This window comes from Sphaerodactylus townsendi, unplaced genomic scaffold, assembly GCF_021028975.2.
Source record: "Sphaerodactylus townsendi isolate TG3544 unplaced genomic scaffold, MPM_Stown_v2.3 scaffold_22, whole genome shotgun sequence".
NCBI lineage: Eukaryota > Metazoa > Chordata > Lepidosauria > Squamata > Sphaerodactylidae > Sphaerodactylus > Sphaerodactylus townsendi.
This window is the reverse complement of record NW_025950385.1, coordinates 271,606-294,896: the sequence shown is the minus strand read 5'-3', so window position 1 is coordinate 294,896 and position 23,291 is coordinate 271,606. Positions and strand designations below refer to the sequence as shown.

The following is a 23,291-nucleotide window of genomic DNA, read 5'->3' as shown; positions in this document are numbered from 1 at the left end:
GTATGGTACTTCTGGTTTATGCCTAATAAAGGTTTTTGGATTGGCTTTGGTATCTGCCTCAAAACTGGTAATAAGTAAAGGAATAAGAATGTACAGGTGACCAGTTTTGAGGCAGATACTGAAGCCACGTTCCAATCCAATCCAATCCAAAAACCTTTGTTAGGCATAAACCAGAAGTACCCTACATTCCAAGTACAAAAACAGGATCATTGTTATATATCATGTAGAACATGGATTAAAAATGTAGCGACTGCTTCAGAAATTTCTACATTAGGGCTGTTCAATAGCTTAGACATTTTTAGTTTGTCTGAGAGAAACATAAATTCTAGGGGTAGTAAAGCTCCCAGATTCTAATATCAGGTTCTAATATCCCAGGTTCTAATATCATTATACCTCGAACAGTAAAGTAGGATATGAGGGATTGAGTCCATAGCGTTGGGACAATACCGACAACAACGCTCACTTTGTGGGATGTTAAGGAAACGACCTTGAAGATAGACAGAGGGGAAGCCAAGTTCCCGTTGAGGCTGTTGGCCTGTGTTCAGGTTGTACCATGTCAGGCTGGGACTTGCACAATTGGATACTTCTCTATTTTACAACCAGAATAACATAGTTACAGCTCAAATTATAAGATTATAAGTAAAGATTATAAGTAAACAAAATACCTAAGTATTTGTATTTCTTGACTTGTTCAATTTCTTTTGTCGCTACTTTCCAATGTTGTTTTTTCCATGATCTAGCAAACACCATAGCTTTTGATTTATCAAAGTTAAGTTCCAACTTGTTTAATTTGCAATAGCTGTAGAATCTGTTCATTAAACGTAACAGGCCTACCCTAGCGTACGACATTATTTTTATTTATTTATTTATTTATTATTTCGATTTCTATACCGCCCCATCCCCAAGGGGCTCCGGGTGGTGCACAACAAATTAATACAAACAAATAAGAAGGCATACCATGCAATTAAAACAACAACAACCCATAAAGCTCCAATATTAAAATATACTAAATTACATTAAAACAGCGGTAATATCAGAGGCGTACCTCCCATTGGGCAAAGTGGGCAGCTGCCCTGGGCGCCACCTTGTGGTGGGCGACAAAATTGCTGGTTTGTGAGGGATTTTGTATTTTCAGTGTTTTCCCGTTTTTGGCCTGCAGGGGGCGCAGATTTTAGGCTAGCAGCACCAAAATTTCAGGGATTTTTTGGGAGACTCTCCTGATGATGTCACCCAGGTTTGGTGAGGTTTGGTTTAGGGAGTCCAAAGTTATGGACTCCCAAAGGGAGTGCCCCCATCCCCCATTGTTTCCAATGGGAGCTAATAGGAGATGGGGGCTACACCTTTGAGGGTCCATAACTTTGGACCCCCTGAACCAAACTTCACCAAATCTGGGTGGTATCATCAGTAGGGTCTCACGAAGACACTCTGAAATTTTGGTGCTGCTATCTTAATAATTGCACCCCTGACAACAGGCACCCCCTAAATTTCCCCAGATTCTCTTTTTAAATTCACTCCCTTCCCACCAATGCTTGTTTTCTTTCTTTCTTTTATTCTCTCAGTGCCTAATAAAGGTTGTTGTTGTTGTTGTTGTTGTTGTTGTTGTTGTTGTTGTTAAATCTACCCCCTTCGGCATGGATTTCAAGGGAGAATCTGAGGTCCCCAGTTTAAACACCATTTAAAATTATGCTGTTTGGGGGTGGATTCCAGCATCACTTGTTTAAACCAGGGAGCCCAGATTCTCCTTTTAAATCCACCTTAAAGGGAGAGTCTGGGCCCCCCCAGTTTAAATAACATTGAAAGTGATGCTGTTTCCCCCAATTGGGGGACTGGATACAACACCATAAAATGTTTTCATAGCAGTAATAAAACATTTTGAAAGCATTTTGAAAATGTTTTCCAAATATTATTTCGGCTGTGTGGCATGGCCCATTGCTATGTTCAGATTTGTGAGTTGGGGGATGTTCTATAATGTGATGGTGACTTTGAAACGACCTGGTGGAAAAAATTATTGTTTGGTCATGGTGGGGGCCACCTGTGGGGGGGGCATCAAACTCAGGTTTTGCCCAGGGCTCAAGTTTGCCTAGGTACGCCCCTGGGTAATATCATAATAAAAGGCACCCGGTAAATCCTTTCTTTAAAACCCTCCCCTAGGGAGCAACCGGACTCCTCCATAGGAGGATGTAATCTTGATGTAATCGAACAGGGGCACCATACTCAGCGGCTGGTTGCTCCAAAGGCCCGGCGGAACAACTCGGTCTTACAGGCCCTGCGGAATTCACCGAGATCCCGCAGGGCCCGGACAGCTGGTGGATAGTATCATCTGCATAAAGTATAATAGTATCATCTGCATAAAGAAGCGCCGGTAAATGTGTATTTCCCAGTTTGGGGCTATGTCCATCAATATCCTTAAGTTCCAATGGTAAGTCCCTTAAGTATATGTTAAACAAGGTCGGAGCAATTATACACCCGTTTCACTCCTTTGTTGCTTAAGATACTATTGGTCAATGCCCCCTCCTGAGTGCATTTTACCCGGCAAGAGGTGTCAGTGTGTAATTGCCTGATTTAAAAAAGCAGTCTGGGGTCATTTTCCAGATATGCTAGTTTTCTGCATGCAGGGTTTTTGTCCACAGTGGTGTGACTCAAATGCACATCTTCAAGTGCTCACTATGCTGGAGGGAGGAGTTCACGTAGAGACAGTAAACCATGGGGACCAATCACAGCAGTCTGGAGCAGAGCCAAATAAAGGTCACGGACAAGGAAACTGTACAGGAAACATCTTGTAAGAGCTACTGCTGCTGGGAAGGAAGAGCAAGGGAAAAAGAAGGCAGTAATGTGTACATGTGAGCATGTAGAAGAAGAGGAGTTTGGATTTATATCCCCCCTTTCTCTCTTGCAGGGGAGATTCTCCCTTAGCGCCTTCCCCTCTCAACAGGGAACACCCCTGTAGAGGTGGGTGGGAGACTGAGAGAGCTCCGAGAAGCTGTGACTAGCCCAAGGTCACCCAGCTGGCGTGTGTGGGAGTGTACAGGCTAATCTGAATTCCCCAGAGAAGCCTCCACAGCTCAGGCGGCAGAGCTGGGAATCAAACCCGGTTCCTCCAGATTAGATACACGAGTTCTTAACCTCCTACGCCACTGCTGCTCCTGTATCTAGTTGCCAAGACTGAACTAGACTTTATTTGTATTCCCTCGTGCTAACCGGAGAGGTTACACTGCTCTGGCCTCCTACCTGCCATTTTCCTCCCAGAATTCAGCAAATCAAAATGTGTATCATTAGTACCACCTAGTGGAAAGAGGAGAGTTCTGCCTCCTGAATGACTTTTGAAAAGCAGGGGGACATTTCAGATCCATGTATTACCGGTAAGAGTTTTTTTTTTTTAAAAACATCCTTTGTTCCAAAGCAGCAGTGGCGTAGGAGGTTAAGAGCTCGTGTATCTAATCTAGAGGAACTGGGTTTGATTCCCAGCTCTGCCGCCTGAGCTGGGGAGGCTTATCTGGGGAATTCAGATTAGCCTGTACACTCCCACACACGCCAGCTGGGTGACCTTGGGCTAGTCACAGCTTCTCAGAGCTCTCTCAGCCCCACCTAACTCACAGGGTGTTTGTTGTGAGGGGGGAAGGGCAAGGAGATTGTCAGCCCCTTTGAGTCTCCTGCAGGAGAGAAAGGGGGGATATAAATCTAAACTCTTCTTCTTCTTCTTCTTCTTCTTCTTCCATCAACAGGTGTAATTCAATATGAATTCTTATATATGTCTTCAGCATGCTAAGGGGAAAGATATCTATGAGCCAACGGCACATTTGAATCCATGAATTCTCTGGTCTCCGCTCTTGATAAAATGGCATCCATATTTTGCCCTCTGAGGAGCAGGGGGGTGGATGAAAGGGGGGCCCCAGAAGTAAATTTAGTCTTGGTGAAGTTGAAGGGACTTGTCCTGCTTTTAACCGCTTGGAAGGGGGGTGTTCCAGGCTCAAACCCCTACTATGTTAAATGTCACCAACATTTAAGCAAGGCCTTTTCTCATACGTCGGATACAGTGAATAAGCATTTCTACCCATCCTCCCTGCAGGTATAAAGATCTGGAGTGTACAAGGGGAAGAAGAAGAAGAAGAAGAAGAAGAAGAAGAAGAAGAAGAAGAAGAAGAAGAAGAAGAAGAAGAAGAAGAAGAAGAAGAAGAAGAAGAAGAAGAAGAAGAAGAAGAAGAAGAAGAAGAAGAAGAAGAAGAAGAAGAAGAAGAAGAAGAAGAAGAAGAAGAAGAAGAAGAAGAAGAAGAAGAAGAGGAGGAGGAGGAGCAGGAGGAGCAGGAGCAGGAGGAGCAGGAGGAGGAGCAGGAGAAGGAGCAGGAGCAGGAGAAGGAGCAGGAGGAGCAGGAGGAGTTTGGATTTATATCCCCCCTTTCTCTCCTGTAGGAGACTCAAAGGGGCTGACAATCTCCTTGCCCTTCCCCCCTCACAACAAACACCCTGTGAGGTAGGAGGAGCTGAGAGAGCTCCGAAAAGTTGTGACTAGCCCAAGGTCACCCAGCTGGCGTGTGTGGGAGTGCCCAGGCTAATCTGAATTCCCCAGAGAAGCCTCCACAGCTCAGGCGGCAGAGCTGGGAATCAAACCCGGTTCCTCCAGATTAGATACCTGAGCTCTTAACCTCCTACGCCACTGCTGGATTCATTTGCAAACAAAGGGGAAAAGGTCAGTTTATTCCATTCTGTCGGGACACAAAAACTAAGGCGAATAATGACAAGAGATCCAACACCTTCGTTCTTTCGTTTTATTCATCCTCTGTTCCGGTCCTTCCCCACCCGCCATGCCCACAATGCTTACTAGACAGCCGCTATGGGACCTCCAAGACACAAAACCAACTGGGGGAAAATGCAGACAGAATAAACACATCAAAACACCCAAGAACTAAACCACAAACCAGACACGAAGCAAGTTAATGCAGATGCTATGTAGATTTACTTGCATGAAGCAACATACGGCGGCCGTCCCACAAATCCAGTTAGAAGAGCTGTTATTGCTCTCAAGAATCTATCTGGCAAGACCAAGACAAACGCGGAGCGTCGCAAAGCCTAGCACACAATAAATCAAAGTCCAAATCCAAATAGTACACATAAAGTCCAGAAAAATCAGAGTCCCGGTTCAAACAAAATACATAATACCCCCGAGACTGGTACCAATGGCCAAGGGGGACCTTTAGGGCATAGGTGTCAAACTTGCGGCCCTCTAGATATTATGGACTACCGTTCCCATCATCCCCTGCCAGCATGATGGGTAGTCCATAACATCTGGAGGGTCGCAAGTCTGACACCTCTGCTTTAGGGCATTAAAAGGGATGCTAGAAGAACCCATGTTTATAACTGGCGTCTTCCAAGGCTACGCTGCTGTCTGACAATAAAAGACTTCTGATTGTAATCACTGAGTCCAGTATTGGTCCAGATCCGGGGGCTTGACAGGGCCATGGGAAACAGATCTGAGATAACACAACTGCCCAGGAAGATAACACAGCGTTGAAGGTGAGAATCACAGACCGCTGAGATAGATTTGCACAAGACACGTATCAGAGGGAGAGATGCGCTCTTGTATGACCAACATCTTCTGGAAAGTCCACTGCATCTATCTTAGAGGAATCTTCTGGTTTCCTGAAGACCATTCCTGCCTAGAATATTTCTCAGTGTAGATCCCCTGGAATCACAGCCTATCGGGCAAGCATCTTCAAGGACAGGCTGTTCGGAAGCAGGGCGGGGTTCCAGGCAGAAGGAAGGAAAGCTTCACGTAGGTTTGATTTTTTGGCGGCATATGGAGTGCAAAAGAATCCCTGAAAAGATTTTTTTTAAATAAAAGAAATCCATTAGAAGAGTTTCATGGGAGTCTGTTGTCTATTTATCTATTTGTTTATTTTATGTGTCACATGGACCAATGAAGAAGAAGAAGAAGAAGAAGAAGAGGAGGAGGAGGAGTTTGGATTTATATCCCCCCTTTCTCTCCTGCAGGAGACTCAAAGGGGCTGACAATCTCCTTGCCCTTCCCCCCTCACAACAAGAACCCTGTGAGGTAGGTGGGGCTGAGAGAGCTCCGAGAAGCTGTGACTAGCCCAAGGTCACCCAGCTGGCGTGTGTGGGAGTGCACAGGCTAATCTGAATTCCCCAGAGAAGCCTCCACTGCTCAGGCGGCAGAGCGGGGAATCAAACCCGGTTCCTCCAGATTAGATACACGAGCTCTTAACCTCCTACGCCACTGCTGCTCCATGAAAAGATGGGGGTGAATCGAGACAGGCCCTCCTTACCTGCTGCAACAGACACATTTAACGATTCAATTCCAGGTTGCAGATCTCTTCCTGGGAAGATGCTCAGCATCCTTTGGCACATGCTCCGAGATTCCGGGGAAAGCCCGTGGCCTTCGTTCCCTGCCGGAAAAAAAACAGCCCCACAAAATGTGTTTAAAGCTGGAATTTCCCTAGCGAAATTGACTGACGGTAGTTTAAGGACCGAATCCTACTCTGGAATTAATGTACAGATTCTGTGGATGGCTTTAAAGGGGGTTGCACAAACTCATGCAGGAGGAGAGGCCAATTAATTCCTAAAAGCTAAATCGGGGGTCGACAACCACAGCTCCGGAGCTGCGTGCGGCTCTTTTGTCCTCGTACTGCGGCTCCGCAGTGGTGACGCCGACGACGGCAAGTTGCACTTGGAACACAGAGAGTGCACCTCCTTCCCTACCCCTCCCTCCCTCCCTCCGGCGTCCTTTCCCCTCCTTCCCTCGTCTGGTGGGGAAGGAGGCGCGCTCGCCGCATCCCAAGTGCAACTTGCCGTTGTTGGCATTACTGCAGCTTTCTATCCCGCCCGCTTGGCTGAAGGCGGGGCTTGGGGAGGCCGGGGGCGGGGCTTGGGGAGACAGGGCCAAATGGCTCTTTGGGTGCTAAAGGTTGCCGACCCCTAAGATGAATGGAACCCCCTTAGCCCGTGGAGCCCCAAATACCAGCTGTTGGGGTCCCAACAGCAAGAGAAGCCTTCTCATCTTCGTGTTCTGGCTGCAGGTGTCCAAAAAGAATCTGGCCAATCACTGACCAAGTTAGGACGTCAAATTAGATATGACATTTGACATAAGAATAATCAGACCCCTAGCTCGTGTAGCTAAGTACTGCCTACTCTGACTGGCAGCTGGTCAGACCCCCAATCCAGCTACTGGAGTATGGTGTACTCTGATCAGCCGTAGATCTCTGGGGATTCACACAAAGAAACAACTTTCCCACCAGAAGCCGGTTAGGACATGAAAAACACCCTGTTACGGTACGAAATAAAACAGCTTCCCGAGGAAAATCCTAATTATCAATTCACAAGGAATGATTTCCTGCCTTGTTATACGCCCAGTTCGATATTATAGCGAATAAACAGAAAGGAGCAGCCAATAGTACAATCCTAAACAGAGTTACATCGTTCTAAGCACATTGACTTCTATGGACTTAAGAGAGGGGGAATTCTGCTTAGGAGTCCACTGTAAATCTTATATTTACTTTTCATGGAGTATTTCAAATAATATAAATGATTTGTCGATGCAATAATTTACAGATCTTACTTGTTAATTTAATACTCAGTGTGCATTCCAGTATTTACTTATTTACTTATTTACTTGTTGCTTACTGCACACCTCGGTAACATATGTTGAATTCATGTACACTATCGCCGACATAAGGAGCAGCAGTGGCGTAGGAGGTTAAGAGCTAGTGTATCTAATCTGGAGGAACCGGGTTTGATTCCCAGCTCTGCCGCCTGAGCTGTGGAGGCTTATCTGGGGAATTCAGATTAGCCTGTACACTCCCACACACGCCAGCTGGGTGACCTTGGGCTAGTCACAGCTTCTCGGAGCTCTCTCAGCCCCACCCACCTCACAGGGTGTTTGTTGTGAGGGGGGAAGGGCAAGGAGATTGTCAGCCCCTTTGAGTCTCCTACAAGGAGAGAAAGGGGGGATATAAATCCAAACTCCTCCTCCTCCTCCTAAGTGCTTGCACTGCCACTCACACGGTCAGGAGTTCGAGCCCCCTGTGGGTCAGATATCCTGGCAGCTGGCTCATGGTCAACTCAGCCATCCATCCATCCATCCCTTAGTCGGGAAATGCGTACCTAGCACATAGCTAGGGGGTAAAGAATAGTCGGGGAAAGCAATGGCAAACTACCCCACAAAAACGACTTGCCTATGAAATCACTGGTACCCCAGGGTCGAACACAACTGAAGGGGAAACAATCCCTCCTTCAGGAACACCTTTCCATTCAGATTCAGCTGCTAATTCCCATGAGAAACACCTTTGCCAAATGCCCCGAGATCACACCGCGGTTCAATTTCCTCTTCTGCCAAGAGGGAGTGTTCAGCAGAGACTTAAAACCATTGTCAGTGGTAAGATTGGTGGAGGTACTTTAAGAGTATCTCAGCCTCGGCTGTCCCTTGACAAAAGAGATTATGTGGACTTTCTCGCGGAGACGTGTCTCATTGTTCAGCGAAATGATGCCGGGAGTCACCGTCTTCTTCCTCGTCCAGGTTCGTGCTGTCGCCATAGTTCTTGAGAGGGATTTCTCTGGGGCCCACTACAACCACCCCCACCTTACCCCACGCTGGCAGGTATTCTTACCAACTTTGCAATATAAGGGCAGACAGTTCTAGGAAGATGCCGTTCTTGGGATTTAATAAACATTTTAATTTAAAATGAGTATTGCAGCAACAAGAAATAAAACTGCTGGGTAGTGTTACATTGCCAGCAGAGTGAAACTGCCCACATCTTTTTTCTGAGCCCCCAATCCTGATCCCAGGAGGCATCGTGACGTAGTGGTTAAGTGCGGGTGCACTCTAATCTGGAGAACCGGGTTTGATTCCCCACCCTGCCACTTGAGCTGTGGAGGCTGATCTGGGGAACCAGATTAGCCTGCGCACTCTGACACATGCCAGCCGGGTGACCTTGGGCTAGTCACAGCTCTTTGGAGCTCTCTCAAGTCTCACCCACCTCAAAGGGTGTTTGTTGTGGGGCTGGGCACGACGGGGGCATGGCCGGGCATTCCGGGGCGGGGCATTCCTGGGCGGGGCTGGGGCAAGGACGCAGCCGCTGCGCCGGTCCTTGGGTGGGAAACGAACCCACGCAGGCGCAGGCTGCCACACACGCCGGTGCACCTCCTGCAAGACTGCTTCAAGTTCTGTGCGCTACTGCTGAGAGGAGGGGCGTAACTAAGGCCAAAATCACGTGGCAAAATCACCCATTAGTAACCGCCTCTCGGCACACACAAATAATTAGTAACCTACTCTCGGGAACCTGTGAGAACCTGCTGGATCCCACCTCTGATTTGGGTTTTTTTTGGCTTATCAGAAGCTGTCTAGATAGATTGTTTGTTCTTCTTCCCCAATTTTTTAATGCATTTTAAGGTCAACTTCTCTGATCAACAACTGACATCAACAACCTTGCCACAAACCTCCAGCCCTTGATGTCAAATTGCACTGCAGGGAACTGACCCTCCATTCACAATACTGCTGACCCCATGGTTTAAATAACCAGGATGTTACCCACCTAGTAGCAAGACTGTAGGCTTCGTCCAGCGAAAATCTACGCAGCTCTCAACGGTGATGTCACTGTGGGCTCCGGTGTGACCGACTGTCCCAACGATGTCCCAACCGCGTTCAAGTTTTGCCTTCAGAAAGCCAAGATGATGCGGGGGGTGAAACAAATCAGCTTCCCCCAAAAGTTGCACGGCCCACATGGTTAGAAAACCACACACACACACACACACACACAACTGTCTCATGCTGAATCGCACCCTCTGTCTGTCAAGGTCAGTATTTCCACAAAGGAGCAGCAGTGGCATAGTGGCTAAGAGCAGTGGCTAAGAGCAGGTGCACTCTGATCTGGAGGAACCGGGTTTGATTCCCAGCTCTGCCGCCTGAGCTGTGCAGGCTTCTCTGGGGAATTCAGTTTAGCCTGTGCACTCCCACACACGCCAGCTGGGTGACCTTGGGCTAGTCACAGCTTCTCGGAGCTCTCTCAGCCCCACCCACCTCACAGGGTGTTTGTTGTGAGGGGGGAAGGGCAAGGAGATTGTCAGCCCCTTTGAGTCTCCTACAAGGAGAGAAAGGGGGGATATAAATCCAAACTCTTCTTCTTCTTCTAAAGTGCATTTTAATATCACTTGCACAGCTTATTCCTTCTAAGCCACTCCGAGAACGAATTTGTGGATGGAAATCAACCAGCACTCTGTTTTTGCATCACGACGTTCTTCGAGTGGCTTTCGGTCCGCAATGAACCAATTATCATAAAGATACCCACGGTGCATTTTAGCCGTCTTGATCGCCCTGAACGAGCGCCTGGGCACTCAGCGAGAGAAGAACCTTATTGATCCTTGACAGCTGAGAATCTCTTACCCGCTTTTGAGACTTAATAGCCAGCAGAGATCGGGGAAGGTGGCAACATCCACAGAAACTACTTGGGAGCCATTTGAGAGGAGAGAAGAATGAGACGGAGAGAAAAGAGCTGGAAGTTTCTGACAGACGTTAAACTGAAACGGCAGGTTAAGCTTGGTAGGGGTAAATCCCAAAATTACTTTTCAAAAAACTAGCACAGGATTTAAGGCTTACAGAAGAAGAAGAAGAAGAAGAAGAAGAAGAAGAAGAAGAAGAAGAAGAAGAAGAAGAAGAAGAAGAAGGAGGAGGAGGAGGAGGAGGAGGAGGAGGAGGAGGAGGAGGAGGAGGCGAAGAAGAAGAAGAAGAGGAGGAGGAGGAGTTTGGATTTATATCCCCCCTTTCTCTCCTGCAGGACACTCAAAGGGGCTTACAATCTCCTTGCCCTTCCCCCCTCACAACAAACACCCTGTGAGGTGGGTGGGGCTGAGAGAGCTCAGAAGAGCTGTGACTAGCCCAAGGTCACCCAGCTGGCGTGTGTGGGAGTGAACAGGCGAATTTGAATTCCCCAGATAAGCCTCCACAGCTCAGGCGGCAGAGCTGGAAATCAAACCTGGTTCCTCCAGATTAGATACACGAGCTCTTAACCTCCTACGCCATCATTTACCCTGCCAGGTTCACGTGGCATTCCTTGGCATAAAAAGAGACGCCCCCAATTAACTGCAAAATTCATTTTAGCAAAAGTTGGGGGGAAAACAGCTTCCTTATGGCCTCCTTTTTTGAAAAATCGGCAGTTTCCGGGCGATAAGAATATCGAAATTTATGCGCGCCCAGTGACAGAGGTTAACTTGGCCAACGAGGAGCCAATTAAGGAGATCGCCACGACGGTCCGCATGTTCATAAATTGCGCTTTATAGTAAAGAAACTGATTTCCCCCAGATGTTTCAATTAAGCGTCAACACTTTTATACAGGCTTTTTATGTCCGTTGGAAAGGGCTGCTGGAGATATCAAGACGAGCCAGAGGGAAAGAGGAAAAAGGGAAGGCCGATGAACGTGCCACACGAGGGATGTCTGTGAGAATCAAGAGACCTTCTGTCTTTCCTCTTGTCTTGGGTCTCTCTGTAACAGACTGGGGGCATTCAAATTCCTTTGACGTGACCCCATCCAACAGTTCCATTCTTCGGCCATCACATTCATCCAACACCCTCTTCCTCTTGAAAATCCCCCCCGCCCCGCAAGCTTTCCAAACCTTGCACAATGCTGCCATCGTGAGACCGAGCGCTGCAAAGCGCAACGATTGTGGAAAAGAGGAGTTATCCAAACTTGGTCGTCAAATCAAAGATATTGAGCAGAACACCATTCAATGCATCTGAGACATTTTGAAGTTATAACTAGGGGTGTGCACCAATATTGCGGGGGGGGGGGTGTTGAAAACCACGGAATTTAATGGATTCAAGTTTAATAAACCCAAAAAGTTTCAGAAAATCCAAAAACAGCTTTTTAAAATCTTTTTCGAACAGCCAAAGATCAATGTATTGTCAAAGGCTTTCACGGCCGGAATCACTGGGGTGCTGCGTGGTTTCCGGGCTGTCTGGCCGTGTTCTAGCAGCATCCTCTCCTGACGTTCCGCCTGCATCCGTGGCTGGCATCTTCAGATCTTCTGTGATTGGCTGATTTGATGCCAGCCACAGATGCAGGCGAAACGTCAGGAGAGAATGCTGCTAGAACACGGCCGTACAGCCCAGAAACCACACAGCACCCTAGCCAAAAATCATTGGGTACACCACCCTATGGGAAACCTTCGCAGGGCTCTTGTGGGGGTAGGAAAGATAGAGCCAGCGAATTTGCAACATAGATACAGGTAATATTGTGTACAGTTCTGGGCACCACAATTCAGGAAGGATGTTGACAACCTGGAACAGGTCCAGACGAGGGCAACCAAAATGGTAAAAGGTCTGGAATCCATGCCCTTCAAGGAGAGACTTAGGGTGCTGGGGATGGTTAGTTTGGTGAAGAGAAGGTTAAGAGGTGACATGTTTAAATATGTGAAGGGATGTCATGTTGGTGAGGGAGCAAGCTTGTTTTCTGCTGCTCCAGAGACTAGGACCAGGAGTCATGGGTTCAAGGAAAAGAGATTCCACCTAAACATCAGGAAAAACTTCCTGACAGTCAGGGCTGTTTGAAAGTGGAATGCACTGCTTCGGAGTGTGGTGGAGTCTCCTTCTTTGGAGGTTTTTAAAGAGAGGCTGGATGGCCATCTGTCAGGAGTGCTTTGATTGTGTGTTCTTGCATTGCAGGGTGTTGGACTTGATGGCTTTTGGGGTCTCTTCCAACTCTATGATCCCATAAGAACTAGCCTGCTGGATCGGACTACAGTCCATCTAGTCCAGCACTCTGCTACTCGCAATGGCCCACCAGGTGCCTTTGGGAGCTCACGTGCAGGATGTGAAAGCAATGGCCTTAAGAACATAAGAAAGAGCCTGCTGGATCGGACTACAGTCCATCTAGTCCAGCTCTCTGCTACTCACAGTGGCCCACCAGGTGCCTTTGGGAGCTCACGTGCAGGATATGAAAGCAATGGCCTTCTGCAGCTGTTGCTCCCGAGCACCTGGTCTGCTAAGGCATTTGCAATCTGAGATCAAGGAGGATCAAGATTGGTAGCCATAGATCGACTTCTCCTCCATAAATCTGTCCAAACCCTTTTTAAAGCTAATAAGAACATATCCCATGACTCTCCTTACAAGAATCCCCAAGTTTGGTGAAGATTGGATCAGGGGACCAATTTGATGGGCCCCCAAAGAGGGTGACCACACTTGTTCTCCATTGGAAACAATGGAGGAAAAATTGGGGGTCCATAAATCTTCAACATACTTGGGGTCTCTTGTAATGAGAGGCACTAGCAGCTATGCTGCAAATTCGGTGCCTCAACCTCAAAAAATACCCCCACAAATTTTTCTCATTGACTAACATAGAAGTTGTTCCCTTTAATTTTTAAAAGGAACAGTTTCATGTTGCCTTATGGTGAATCTTTTTGGAGGATTGGAAGGGGGGAAAGCCATTTTTCAAGGGAAAGGAACCAAATTTCACAGGCATCTCTCCTTATGAGAATCTCCCTGTTTGTTGAAGATTGGATCAGGAGATCTAATTTTACAGGCCCCCCAAATTGAGGAAAACTACGGTAGGTGCCTATAAAATTGGGGGCCCCGATGCAAATTTAACCAAACTTGGGGGCTCTTGGAAAGAGACGCACCTGCAGCTACTCTGAAAATTTGGTACCTTTATCTCAAAAAAGCCCCTCCCCCTTGGACCCCGAAAAGGCTCACTAAAAAGTGTGATGTTGCTTAAACATTTTCCTACCACTGCGAGAATGGAGGGAAACTTTGGCCCCTTCCGCACACGCAAAATAATGCGTTTTCAAACCACTTTCACAACTGTTTGCAAGTGGATTTTTCCATTCCGCACAGCTTCAAAGAGCACTGAAAGCAGTTTCAAAGTGCAATATTCTGCATGTGCGGAATGAGCCTCTGTCTCAGTTTGATTCTCTGGTCTAAAATTGCTGGACTGAAGTCTGTGTGCTGTGCAAAATGGCCGACCTAGCAGCCATTTGGCACCCTCTTCAAGAACTGCCTACCCTGATATGATGGGACATGAGTATCTTCATTTAGGAGCCATGTGGCATAGTGGTTAAGTGCTTGCACTGCCACTTGCACGGTCAGGAGTTCAAGCCCCCTGTGGGTCGGATATCCTGGCAGCTGGCTCATGGTCAACTCAGCCATCCATCCATTCCTTGGCCGGTAAATGAGTACCTAGCACACAGCTAGGGGGTAAAGAATAGGCGGGGAAAGCAATGGCAAACTACCCCACAAAAACGGCTTGCCTAGGAAATCACTGGTACCCCAGGGTCAAACACAACTGAAGGGGAAACTTTACCTTTATCTTCATTTATTTATGTTACCTGAAGAAAGCTCTGGAGGTTATCAGTGCCAAACACATCCACGACTTCCATGGCTCCGGCGCTTGCCTTGCTGACAACGGGTGTTAGAGGGCAACTACAAATAGAAAAGTTCCGGTGTTACAGCATGGTAACGGGTTTTAAATATTTAAGCCAAAAAGCTTAAGCCGACAAAGGAATAAAATCAGATAAATATTTTATTCACGTCCACAGACGGGCAAAACAGCATCAGGGGAACCACGTAAAATGACAGTGTGTTCTCTCTTTTAGAGGTTACATCAGAATAGCAGTAAAAAGAATACACCCCAAAGTTCATCATCATCAATCAATCATAAAGAAAGGTGGAGATTTTCCCTTTCTCTAAAACATTTGGAGTTGTCCAAGACCCTTATTGGAAGATGTCAGCACCTGGTTCTTGAATGCATACGATGAACTAGGGCCCTGTTTCTTTCTAATCTATATTGTAATTTGTTGTCCCTTCTCCTTAGGACAAAAGAGCTTCTAGAAAAACATTTTCATGTTTCTCTCTTCTGTCACTAGAAGAAGGGCAAATCCAAGGTATCTGTCTGGGAGCAGTAAGACCTTAAAAACAGTTGAGTTTGCACATTCTGTATAACTCTGAACAAGGGGCATTCTGCTGGGCTATCAAGCTTGCCGAGTAACAGAAAAAGGATAGATTTTCAAGCTTGCATTTTTCTTTGTTCAGCTGCATCATGGTTGCCAACTACCCATTACAGAAAGAAAGTAATGGGGGGGGGGGCAAAAAGAAAACCTTTGCTTTTTCAGAGTATATTCCTCTTATGCCTTCTGCGCCTACACCGGTGGCGGGGGGGGGGGGGTATTGTAGATTTCAAGATCAGCTGATAACCCACCCATTAACAATCCCCCTGAGTGCAAAATTCAGGGTTTTTTTTCACCTTGATGTCCTCCCACTGCAAACATATACACTTGATCAGTTTCAAAACAGAAGCTTGAAACAAAACACAAGAAAAGTTCATGCAACAAAAGAAATATGCTTATAAATAAGAATTAACATTATAAAGACGTTTACAGGGGCCTCAAGCTATAATTTTCCAAACAGGTGAGTCTAATTACAAACATTTGCACAGAGAGGAAAATGAAAAGTGGTATGATTGGACCTTAACAAAGTGTGTTATTAATTGGCCACAGATCAATCCACACGAAGCAAAAGATTTTGGTCCCGAATCGAGCCCATAATTCATATTTAAACTCAGCATCACATGGAACAATTTGGGAATTGAAAACCAAACTTACATCACTGCGAATAAGGAGGAGAAAGCAGCATGTTTGAAATTGGGGTGCTGTGTGGTTTCCGGGCTGTCTGGCCGTGTTCTAGCAGCATTCTCTCCTGACGTTTCGCCTGCATCTGTGGCTGGCATCTTCAGAGGATCTGATGGTAGTAAAGCAAGTGGAGTATCTATGCCTGTAGGATGTCCAGGGTGGGAGAAAGAACCATTTGCCTGTTTAACAAGTGTAAAAGGTGCAATTAGCAAGCTTGGTTTGCATGTGTTGAGTGGGATCCACCCATTTTAGCATAATGACGCGGTTGGCCTCTACTCGGGCCAGGGCCTTCACGGCTCTGGCCCCTGCCTGGTGGAACACTCTCCCTCCAGCTGTCCGGGCCCTGCAGGACCTTGGAGAGTTCCGCAGGGCCTGTAAGACCGAGTTGTTCCACCGGGCCTTTGGTGAGACCAGACTCTGAGGGTGCCCCCCTGCCCCTCCTTTTTGCCCCATATGGGTCCCTTATATTATCAGGACCCATCATATATATCAGTGATGGCGAACCTATGGCACGGGTGCCAGAGGTGGCACTCGGAGCCCTCTCTGTGGGCACTCGCACACAGAGTTCGTCATGTGGGGGGCGGAAAATCACACCCACACCCCCGCACGCACACACACATCTAGGTTGACCTGGGTCACTGAGCTCGACGTGCACACACCACGGTGAGCAGGAAGGACTCGGCTGGCAGGCCTGGTGCCTGTGCTCTGAGTGGCTGCTGCGCGAGGGGGGAGGGTGCAGAGGAGGCAGAGATGCTAGAGAGGCACAGAGGCTGCAATGCTGCATGTGGGACTTGTTGGAGACTAGAGGCAGGCTGGGCCCCCTGCCTTTCGAAGCGTGGGTGGAATGAAGGAAGAGGGAGCTAACTGGGTTTTTCTAAACTAAAACCTCAGCATTTAGGTTAAATTTCTGGGTTGGCACTTTGCAATAAATAAGTGGGGTTTAGGTTGCAATTTGGGCACTCGGTCTCAAAAAGGTTCGCCATCACTGATATATATATATTTCTGGGGAGGGTTTAAACAAAGGTTTCGTGGGACGCTATGTTAGGTATTAACTGTTGTTTTAATTGTATTTATGGTAACTAATTTTGTGATGATTTTAAGTATGATTTTATGTTGTTCACCACCCTGAGCCCTTCAGGGATAGGGCAGTATATTAAATTAAACTAATGATGATGATGATGATGATGATGATGATGATGATGATGATGATGATGATGATGATGATGATGATGATGATGATAACGATGATGATAACGATGATGATAACAACAACAACAACAACCATGGGTGGATCCCACTCAACACAGGCAAATTGAGCTTGCTAATTGCACCCTGTACACTTGTTAAACAAGCAAATCCCCTCAGAAATCTAGCCCTGCTATTTACCTGGAACATCTTGTTAATTACAATTGCAGATGGGTCATGACTAGAGCAAGGTGGAACTCTTTTCCGTCAGTACATCTCCAAGGTCGCTTCTCTACTATCCCACAAAATGAGCGTTGCTGTCGATTCTGTCCTGATACAACTGATCCACTTTCTTGTATTCTGCTTCATTGTTCAAAATACAACAACATCAGAACTGATTGGAGAACTGTGCTACCAACAGGATTTATGCTCCTTTCTGATAAGGTAAAAATGGCTAAGCTTCTAAATAACTCTAATGCTGAAATCTCTGAAGCTGTTGCTACATTTTTACTCTGTGCACTGCAAGTTGTGCAATAATGATCTTTTTACTGTCTCTGGAATTCATGACACACTCCGGTTTTATGCCGAATAAAGGTTTTGGATTTGGATTTGGAAACAAGCAAATGGATCTTTCTCCCACCCTGGACATTTATTTTTATATATATTTTTATATATTTATATTTATATATTTATATATATTATATATATTATATAATTATATTTATATATTTATTTTTATATATAAATATAAATATAAATAAATATTATATATATATATATTTATATATTTATTTTTATATATAAATATAAATATAAATAAATATTTTATATATAACAAACATATATATATATATTTATAATATATATATATAACAAATATATATGTATAACATATATATATATATATATATATATATATATATATATATATATATATATATATATATATATATATATATATATATATATATATATATATATATATATATATGTTTGTTTGTTTGTTTGTTTGTTTGTTTGTTCATTTGTTCGTTTATTTATAGACCGCCCAATCCCCAGGTATACTCCACTTGCTTTACTACCGTCAGATCCTCCGAAGATGCCGTGAACATCTGGAGCACCGTAGGTTGGCCACCCCTGGGATTACGCCTCTGAAAAACTCACCTGTTCTTTCGATTCATCACGATCCCGTCCACACCCAAGAAGTAAGCGGATCGCAGAACGGCCCCCAGGTTCATGGGATCTTGAATTTCCTCCAAGGCCAACCAGAGCAGCTGGGACCCCGTACTGGTGGCCTCCTCCGCCTGGTGGGAGGATCCTTCTGGCCAGCGAATGGGATGAAGGGGCGTGGCCTCCAAGCAAACGCCCTGGTGGACTCCTCCCTTACAAAAGGAGTCCAGCCACTTTCGTGGCACCAGCTGCACGGGGATGTTTCGCGCCTCGGCTTGCCGGGAGAACTCTTCCATCACAGGCCGCGTGCTGGTGCTGCCGGACTTGAGGAACAGCCTAAAGAAGTCCCTCTTGGACCGCCCCAGGGCCAAGGAGCAGGGCGCAATCCCAAACAACACTTCCGAGCCTTTGGTCCTTTCGATAGGCAAAGAGCGGGCCCGTGAGCGTTCCTTCTCTTCGGAGAAGTCATCGTTCCTCAGGTTCCAGAATTCCTCCCCACGAGTGGGCGGGCCTTTGGTGGGCAGCTGCCGCCGGCCAGGGAACGGAGTCTGAAGAGGTTTGTGCTCTCTGCAGGGCTTGCTAGTTGGAAGCAGTTTCTGGTTTGACTGGGCAGACTCCTCACTTCCAGCCCTATCAAAACGAGAGCGAACATGCAGGCGAGGAACTTCTAGGGGACCAGCTCTACTGGGGGACACCTTTTCTAGCAGGTGGGCAGCAGGTGGCGCTGTAGAATTTTTCCTCCCTATTGAGAAGTGGCGGACGGTCTCAGAAGAGCAGTTGCAACGAACAGCCAAACCCAGCCTCGCAGCTTTCTGGAGACAAAACGTAACGGTCCGGAGGGATTCCATGGTGGGATGAGCATCGGGTTAGTTCTACCTTAAGAAAAGAGAAGCAACAGCCAGTGGGTCAAGTTTCAAGTGCATATAAGCATAAGCATAAGCATGTTATTGTCATTGTGCACGCACAACAAAATTTACAGCAGCATTCCTCGATGCTCACAATTTCAGACTCATGCCCCATCCTCACTTTCCCCTTCCTCCACCCATCCCTACACAGCCCCAAACACATCAACACGAAGCCGCGGAGTTCAGCATCGCCACAGTTCTAGAGTAGAAGCTGTCTCTAAGCCTCTTTGTCCTAGTTTTGATAGCCCTGTATCGTCTGCCGGATGGTAACAGTTCAAAAAGAGAGAGTGCTTCATGAGACGGATCTCTCAGAATATTTTGGGCTTTCTTTAGGCTTCGGGAATTATAGAGTTCTTCGAAGGAGGGGAGAGGGCAGCCGATAATCCTCTGTGCAGTAGTGATCACCCTTTGGAGCGCCTTCCTGTCCGCTACTGTGCAACTGGAGAACCATACACAGATGCAGTAGGTTAAGACACTCTCTATAGCACAGCGGTAAAAGGACACCAGGAGTTTCCCATTCAGTTGTTGTTTCCTTAAAAGTCTCAGATAGTACAGTCTTTGCTGGGCCTTCTTAACCACCGCTGACGGTCTATGCGCCTCAGGTCAGGTCCTCTTTAATCATGACGCCCAGAAATTTAAAACTAGCCACCCGCTCTACTTGATCTCCATTTATTGTGTAACTTGTGTATTGTGTGATGCATCCTTGGTTCCCAGTCCAGTTCGGGCCTAAAACTGCTTTTGGCAGGCTGCCTGGAGTTCTTATGAGGAGAGGCTGCAGCGTTTGGGACTCTTTAGTTTGGAGAGGAGACGTCTGAGGGGGGATATGATTGAAGTCTATAAAATTATGCATGGGGTAGAAAATGTTGACAGAGAGAAATTGTTCTCTCTTTCTCCCAATACTAGAACCAGGGGGCATTCATTTAAAATGCTGGGGGGAAGAATTAGGACTAATCAAAGGGAACACTTCTTCACGCAACGTGTGATTGGTGTTTGGAATATGCTGCCACAGGAGGTGGTGATGGCCACTCACCTGGATAGCTTTAAAAGGGGCTTGGACAGATTGATGGAGGAGGAGTCGATCTTGATCCTCCTTGATCTCAGATTGCAAATGCCTTAGCAGACCAGGTGCTCAGGAGCAGCCGCCGCAGAAGGCCATTGCTTTCACATCCTGCATGTGAGCTCCCAAAGGCACCCAGTGGGCCACTGCGAGTAGCAGAGTGCTGGACTAGATGGACTCTGGTCTGATCCAGCAGGCTAGTTCTTAGGTTCTTATGACATATTATCTAAGACTGTCTGCTATCTTTCTAGGTCTAGGACTACTGACTGTGAGAATTTGCCTTGTTTTTGTTATCTGTGGAGGAGTGTTTCTGCTTTTTTAATTCTCGCTGTAACTCTGCGGAGCCAGTATTATCCTGCCTTGCTTTCGAATCAACTTAGCCAGTGATTAAAGAACTGTTTGAAGTTACTTTGCCTGGACTTAGCTCGTTCGTTACATCCAGAGGAATAGTTACGGAGGGTCAAACTACATAATAAATGTTTTGATGCATCATGAAAAAAATGTGGTTTGGCCCTTAGGCTGAACCCGTTTCACGCGTGCAAAAAAGCTTCAGGGATGCGTGCCACAGTTCTGTGACAAGATGGGAAACCCACTGAACGTGAGGCAGAACTGAGCATGCCAAGAATCCCCAATTTCATTTTTAATGTAAGTTTCTAGTTCTAATGATGCCCTGACCTACATGGCCCAGGTTAGCTATTGAAGAATCTCTATTGAAGAGATAGAAAAAGTGTAGAGAAGGGCAACGAGGATGATTGAGGGACTGGAGCACCTTCCCTATGAGGAGAGGCTGCAGCGTTTGGGACTCTTTAGTTTGGAAAGGAGATGTCTGAGGGGTGATATGATTGAAGTCTATAAAATTATGCATGGGGTAGAAAATGTTGACAGAGAGAAATTTTTCTCTCTTTCTCACAATACTAGAACCAGGGGGCATACACTGAAAATGCTGGGGGGAAGAATTAGGACTAATCAAAGGGAACACTTCTTCACACAACGTGTGATTGGTGTTTGGAATATGCTGCCACAGGAGGTGGTGATGGCCACTCACCTGGATACCTTTAAAAGGGGCTTGGACAGATTGATGGAGGAGAAGTCAATTTATGGCTACCAATCTTGATCCTCTTTGATCTGAGATTGCAAATGCCTTAACAGTCCAGGTGCTCAGGAGCAGCAGCAGCAGCAGCAGCAGAAGGCCATTGCTTTCACCTCCTGCATGTGAGCTCCCAATGGCAGCTGGTGGGCCACTGCGAGTAGCAAAGAGCTGGACTGGATGGACTCTGGTCTGATCCAGCTGGCTTATTCTTATGTTCTTATGTTCTTAGCTGATCGATCTTTCTTTCTTTTTTAAATATTTATTTACTGATGTTCTCGAATTTCTTAATCGCCCCTCCCAGAACTGGCTCTGAGCGATAAACAGAATGAACAGCGATACAATAAAACTATCTCGGCAGCCTTAAAACACACAAAATTAAAAGCCAAGTAGGGATCTAAAATGTATGACATAGTTAATTCTATTATAATTGTCAAAGGCTTTCACAGCCGGAATCACTGAGATGTTGTGTGGTTTCCGGGCTGTATGGCCGTGGTCCAGTAGCATTTTCTCCTTCTCTTCTGAAGATGCCAGCCACAGAGGCAGGCGAAACGTCAGGAGAGAATGCTACTGGAGGGGCTGACGAATCAAATCAGACCAGAAACACTGTAGACAATTGCCCATCACAATTTTTTTTTATTTTAAAAAAAGGATCGTGGCCCCATGAAAGATAAACCCAAAAAGGCAACCGCCATGTAAGTATGTTTAAAGTGGGCTCAGATTGTCACTGAATTTAGCATTTGTTCTCCCTTCTCTCTACTTTGCAAAGGGGTCCAATTTGCATGGCAAAAGGATTTGCCCCCCTTCTGCTTTCTATATTTGCAGAGAGACCCAGTAAACTCCGTGACACCTCCTAAACCCTAATTCAAATCTAATTTTATCTTCACTCCTTTTCAGGGTCTATTCAATTGCCAGATAGCTACAAAATACAGCATCACGCTTTCTCTCCACACCTGCATTTAACATGCAGGCAGGCAAAGACACTGAAGTCTTTGAGAAGTAGTGCATCTGTCAAAACTTCAACGTATTTAATTTTAGGCTGGCCTGGTCTTTTGCATTCTAGATATTGGAGAACTATACATTTCTCACGAGCAGCTTGTTTCACCACTTTGTACCCATAATTGCCTGATTTTTGTAAATATAAAATATGACTATTAAGAAGAGACTACGTTAGAAAAATGCTTTAAAGAGAAAATAATTAATTTGTCAGGGTACAACTTCTCCAAATATAATACAGTCTGTATTAAACAACATTTAATCCTTATGTTCATATGGAGGGTTACAAATTGAAATCACGTTTGTTCTTTTAGTACACGCAAATGCACAGGATAGTTATTTTGAATAGGATCAGCAACCTAGATATCCTTAAATTATGGCTGATCTCCAGAAAGCAGGGATCATTTACCCTGGAGAAAATGGCTGTTTTACAGTATGGACTTGTTTTTGGTATTTTATTGCTCAATGGCTGCTTTAACTGTCATATGTGACACTGAACTCTTCCTGGTTGCCTTAGTGACATTTGAGTTTAATCCTAAAAACAGGCTGCGGCTCTTTGCAAGAAGAGAAGCACCCACAGAGCAATGCAAAATGTAGGAATGTGCAGGCTCCAGTTCTCCCAAGGATCCCCTGGATGCAACCACAGACCCTCTATATATCCCATCCCAAAACTACTGCAGAGAAAAAACCTACCTTGCCACCCACGTGGACAGCTTTCCACTTCCTAGTCGGAAGTACCGGCAGGGACGTTGGATCGGCCATAGAGATGGGCCAGAGAGGCCCGTTATTCTACAGCGCTACAGCGCCACCTGCTGTCCACAACCTGATCTCGTCATTCTGACTTTCACTCTTTCGGAAGCAGCTGCATTTCCTATAGTACTGAACTTGACTATTTTTAGATTTATTTATTGACACTCCTAATTGTGAATTTAAATCGGGGTCTTCTAGGTATTTGTGTCTTTGTTTTGTTTCCGTTGTAAGCTGCCTTGACTTGCACAAGGAACAAAGGCAGCTAATGGATGCTTTAAATGTTTAATTTGTTTATTGTTTCAATTGAATTGGTCTATTAAATATTTGTTTATTTGTTTATTGTTTCAATTGAATTGGTCTATTAAATATAATAATAATAATAATAATAATAATAATAATAATAATAATAATAATAATAATAATAATAATAATAATAATAATAATAATGTATTGCGTCACTTCCAACGAGCAACAAAAAACAATTTCAGGGAGTGCAGGGGCATCCAGACAGCCTGGCACCCTA

General features: G+C 45.8%; 1 protein-coding gene across 1 annotated transcript; it reads right to left on the bottom strand.

Moving 5' to 3' along the window:
* Nucleotides 1–4,932: 4,932 nt before the first annotated feature.
* MRM1 (mitochondrial rRNA methyltransferase 1) lies at nt 4,933–23,121 on the bottom strand. Its single transcript, XM_048482768.1, has 6 exons — nt 22,712–23,121; nt 17,968–18,849; nt 14,320–14,413; nt 9,540–9,660; nt 6,279–6,398; nt 4,933–5,810 (listed from the first exon to the last, which is right to left on the bottom strand). The coding sequence occupies exons 2-6, from the start codon at nt 18,819–18,821 to the stop codon at nt 5,764–5,766; spliced, it is 1,236 nt and encodes a 411-aa protein (XP_048338725.1). The 5' UTR covers nt 18,822–18,849; nt 22,712–23,121; the 3' UTR covers nt 4,933–5,763.
* Nucleotides 23,122–23,291: the final 170 nt, after the last annotated feature.